A 4,738-nucleotide genomic window follows, 5' to 3' on the forward strand; every position below is an offset into this window, starting at 1 on the left:
TTTAAAAAATTATTTAGTCATTATTGCTTTAACTTTTCAAGTATTAAAATGCAGCTAACACGTGGTCTAATTGTAGATTTGATTAAATGTAAATCCGAATGCATATGTATAAATCCGACTGTTACGGCTAACCTGTACACTACATTAGTTTTGTGTGTAATGATATTTATTTCTAAAAAAAAGACAACTGTATAAGGTATTGGAAAGATAAGGTGCACTTCTTAATTTTTTTTTGTACTGTACTTGTATATGTATGTAGTTAAGTATATACAGTATAATGTAGTGTGCTCTTACATAATGGAGAGATTGTTAAGATTGCAAAATAAAGACTTAAATCTTATTCCAAATGAACCAGAATTCAGATCTATGGCTTAAGTTTTCAGAAACTTGTATTTTTAAATACTTGTCCGGATGAACTGTATCATACTGTGATCTACATTCAATAATTTACAGTGATAAATGTAGATTGGACTCTTATTTATTTTCTAGAAAATAAAATTATATAAGATAAGATTATTTTGACAAAAAAAACTTCTATAAACACTCTTTTTTTGTCAATTTTTGTACACTTAAATGTGTTCGTCAGACTCCAAAACGGTAGGGGGCGGTAAGACGCCACAACCGTGTTTGCCTTACAGGAAGTGAAATAATCAACAATTCAGCGCCATTTCGCTGTCCATTCAACGGGCCTTGGCCTTGTGTTTATATTTGGGTGAGTACCCACTTTCTTACGACAAAATCATAAGGATTTGGTTGTTTGCTGTAAATGCTGACCTGTTACAAAACATTTGCTGCTTTAAACGCTGTTTTGTCAACTAATGTTAGGCGATAGCTGGATAACGTATGTGTTAGCTTCCAAAACTAGCGCCATTACACTGAACTGAGAGCGAGTGTCGCTCGGAAAACTAATAATTACCGGGTTTTGTTTTGGTTTCTTAAGAGGCGACAATCAAAATATTTGCAGACGCAGTACAGACTTAGTTAGCCTGTGGGATATGCTCAAGTACAAAATAACAACACTGGAAGAGTTAGCTTGGAGGCTACAGTGGCTCACAGCTAAGCCACGGGTTGATTTCGTTTAAACTAAAAGAAATATTTTTGTTGCAGCAGAACCAGGATATACTTTTTTATTCGCGTATTTATTAGTCTTAAATGTAAACAAAATAAAACATCAAATTCTGGCGAAATACACCGACACTTATCCACCCAATAAAGAACACAACCACATTGCATTTTTGTAAGTGTACATTACATCATATTAACAAGACCGGCGAAAGGAGCAGGAGAAAATAATAAATATTATATAAGAATAAAACATACCTATATGTGCCTATACATAAAGGTATGTACAGGTATGTATATACACATACATACATTAAACAAAGTGTAATAATAATACAATAATAAAAAAAGTAAAAATCTAGCATCCAAGGATTGAAAGCAGCAACCCAAGAAAATAAAAATCTAGCATCTAAGGATTGAAAGCAGCAACCCAAGAAAAATTTCGAGCTAAAATGTTGGTATACAGAATGATGATATACAGCAGTAGTCATCAATAGTATTGGCTGGTAGCCCCATTTGATGATCATGATGTTTTATTTTTCATTTAAAAATTAAGTTAAAGTCAATGTTTCTCAATTTAATTACCGCCGGGGGACAGAAATGTTTTCACGGTGCCCCAACCCACATCCCGAGAATTAAAAACTATTGAGAACTTGATAATAACGTGTATATTTTTATCTGTACAAACCACAGTATGAGTTGCTGCCACCTAGTGACGAGAGGCTTGTTATCGTTCAAGCATTACAGTAGTGGTACACGGTTGCCATATTACATTGGAACTCCCTCCACCCGTCCCCCCACTATTTGAGAAGTACTGAGTTAAGTAAATTCAGAACCATCATTTGTAACATACACGTAGTTAAATTGCAAACGATTTATTAAAATAGAGTATTTGGCATAGAAATTTTGTCACTTCAATGATAGAAACTACAATGTGTGGTGGTTGTGTCAAATGAGTTAGAGTGTGAATACCAGCTCACTGATGAGGCAAAACCTTTGCGCCCTTAAAGAGATTATTTTTCGTGGTCATTTCCCTTTGGTGACCCAATACTTTCCTTCACTCTTCAGGAGACGGAGACCTTCATCATGGTGAAGATATTTATTGGAAATCTTGCCTGCAACACCACCGCAGAGGAGCTGCGTGAACTCTTTGAGAAGTATGGCAAGGTCACGGAATGTGACGTCGTCAAAAACTATGGTTTCGTGCACATGAGCGCCATGGCTGATGCCGAGAAGGCCATTGAGAACCTCCACCAGCACGAGCTGCACGGCTGGCGCATGAATGTGGAGCTCAGTAAAGGGAGGCCGAAGTCCACCACGAAGCTGCATGTCAGTAACATCAACCCGGATGTCACTACTGAAATGCTGCGGGTCAGGTTTGAGGAGTTTGGCCCAGTAGTGGAGTGTGACATAGTCAAAGATTATGCCTTTATTCACATGGAGCAAGTGGAGGATGCCATGGAGGCCATCAGTAAGCTGGACAACACAGCCTTCAAAGGTGAACTCTTGGCCAGAGGAAAGTGGTTTACGTTCATGTCAGTAGAAAATATGGATTCGGTTCTGTCACCTGATTTAAAAACCGCTAAATGGTTTTTGGCAGTAAAAAATAGCTAAAAAATGGTTTTTGGCAGTAAAAAATAGCTGATAACTGTTGAGTGGGTGGACTTACACTTGTTACTTGTAAGTTTGCCAGTCTTGTATAAATCCTGGGCAGTGTGACAGGGAAGTCACACCGGCAGCTATCACCCTGCTTTTGGCGCCAAGGGTTATTTTGCTGCGCTCAGTGATAAGCGGCCAAATGCTTTGAACTTGCTTTAGACGGTAAGATCCTTTTTTTTTTTCGTGTGCACAACCCTTCGGTCTCATGCGTTTCTTCTCTCTCCTTACAAGGCAAGCTGATGAGCGTACAGCTGTCCACAAGTCGGCTTCGCACAGCCCCGGGAATGGGAAATCATACTGGCTGCTATGTCTGCGGGAAACATGGTCATTGGTCGAAAGATTGTCCACTCGATCGCACCGGTAGCCACGACGACAGCATGAGAAGTCACAGTGGTCGAGCCCCCCCTCGCAGTCCGCCAGGTTATGGCCGGGGTGCCTACGGAATGACCTCGCATCCATCGGCTGATTACGTGGGTGGCTCTGCGTATAGTCAGGGTAGTTATCTAGATGGGATTCCACCACCGCCGGCCCCACCTCGTAGGGTTGGTGGCTACGGCTCTGAAGCCAGCAGTAGGTATGCAAGCAGACCAGCAGCCTCCTATACTGAGAGGCCATCGGCTTACGAAAGTGACCGTCCTTACAGCAGCATTGATTACTATGAGAAGTACAGAGCTCGGCCCTATGGCTCGAGCTATTTCGAAGATCGTCGTGTTCCCTATGTTCCTCCACCTCCTCCTCCCCCTCCCTCCATGTCAAAGCTATCTTCTGGTGTAGATCCGTACCGGCCAGTGCTTCCCCCGACGTCGGCCGCTGCCGCCGCCGCCGCATACTACCCCCGAGACCACAGCCCCATCAGACGGATGCCAGACTCGACGCCAGCGTATGCCTATGAGCGAACACGATTGTCCCCTGTGTCCTCCAGGAGTTCCTACGCCGTTCCACGATCCAAGGATCATTACACACAACGATATGCTCCATATTAAGACTAGGGGGGCCAAGGTGAGCAACTCAGAACAATTGTTGGCACGCCATTTAAAAAAAAAAAAGGGGGAGCGGGATTCTCCGAAATAGTGGGATAAAAAAAAAAGGGGAGCGGGATTCTCCAAAATAGTGGGACAGCCTTTCTGAAGGAGAATCCTCTGCTCTTTCGTAGGTCTGTTTGTGATCCACGGGACTTTGCTTTGTCGGTCTATCTTAAAAGCGGCGTGATTTCACCTGCGACCGAGACGCTCACTGCAGTTTGTGTTTCAGTCACATTATCGCGTTCTATTCTGCTAAGGAGGTGTTTGAACAAGAACTACACAGTCCGAAAATATGTGGTGTACAATGACACCATACAATGTTTGGTTTGTTTTGCGGATTGTCAAATCGTTTTTTTTAGCTATGTTATTTTTTTTTAATCTCGTCCGTACTTGTTTCTCATGTAGAGCAATTTGTTCAACAGAGGAAATGTGAACTGTTTGACTTTTGGTTGTTTTTGAAGGAAGGCTGGACTCGTGCCTAAGGGGCTCATTATCTTGTCATATTAACCATGAACTTAGCTTGTTTGTGTTTGTTCCTTTGTTTTGAAACAACTTTCGTTGTTGTTGTTTAACCTTTTGTAACGTTATTATAGGTCATACCTTAATGTGTTTAGTTGTATGGATTTGGAAAAACAACAACTCACTATAAACATGCATTGTATATGATGAAATGACAAAAGCAACTCCCTAGTAACTGCTATCTTGTTGGTTTCCGACGTATCTCTGTGTGAAGGAGGTATTTAGGGAAACGTAAATACTGAAGACATACGGCTGATGAGAAAGGGTGGGCATCTGAAGACATACGGCTGATGAGAAAGGGAGGTATTTTTGTGTGCAAGAGATGTGATTTACTCACCGATGTCAAGGGCAATCGGCAGTTGTTTTGTCTTCCATCTTGATCTATTTTGCCTAATCAACAGTTTGTTAAAGATGTTAATTTATTTAGTAGCATTAATCCTTCATTTTCCAAAAGTTGCAATTGCATTGAAATAATT

General features: G+C 41.1%; 1 protein-coding gene across 7 annotated transcripts; it reads left to right on the forward strand.

Moving 5' to 3' along the window:
• Positions 1-585: 585 nt before the first annotated feature.
• Positions 586-4,508, forward strand: LOC103391577 (RNA-binding protein 4.1-like). Of its 7 annotated transcripts, none has more exons than XM_025056544.1 (4): positions 588-716; positions 2,129-2,560; positions 2,953-3,761; positions 3,799-4,508. In XM_025056544.1, exons 2-3 carry the CDS (start codon positions 2,149-2,151, stop codon positions 3,702-3,704), a joined length of 1,164 nt encoding a protein of 387 aa, XP_024912312.1. In that variant the 5' UTR covers positions 588-716; positions 2,129-2,148; the 3' UTR covers positions 3,705-3,761; positions 3,799-4,508. The 7 variants fall into 7 exon arrangements, with proteins under 7 accessions (XP_024912333.1, XP_024912332.1, XP_024912312.1 ...); XM_025056550.1 differs by having other exon boundaries at positions 2,953-3,758; XM_025056561.1 differs by having other exon boundaries at positions 2,953-3,720; positions 3,875-4,508.
• The last annotated feature ends 230 nt before the right edge of the window (positions 4,509-4,738 follow it).

The sequence above is a fragment of the Cynoglossus semilaevis genome, chromosome 1, assembly GCF_000523025.1.
Source record: "Cynoglossus semilaevis isolate Cse_v1.0 chromosome 1, Cse_v1.0, whole genome shotgun sequence".
NCBI classification, from domain to species: Eukaryota; Metazoa; Chordata; class Actinopteri; order Pleuronectiformes; family Cynoglossidae; genus Cynoglossus; species Cynoglossus semilaevis.

Bases quoted from the DNA above. Each gene is read 5' to 3' on its own strand.
- LOC103391577 (XM_025056544.1), top strand. From the start codon at position 2,149: ATGGTGAAGATATTTATTGGAAATCTTGCCTGCAACACCACCGCAGAG. The intron at 2,561-2,952 runs GTGAACTCTTGG...TCTCCTTACAAG, and splicing joins GGACAACACAGCCTTCAAAG to GCAAGCTGATGAGCGTACAG.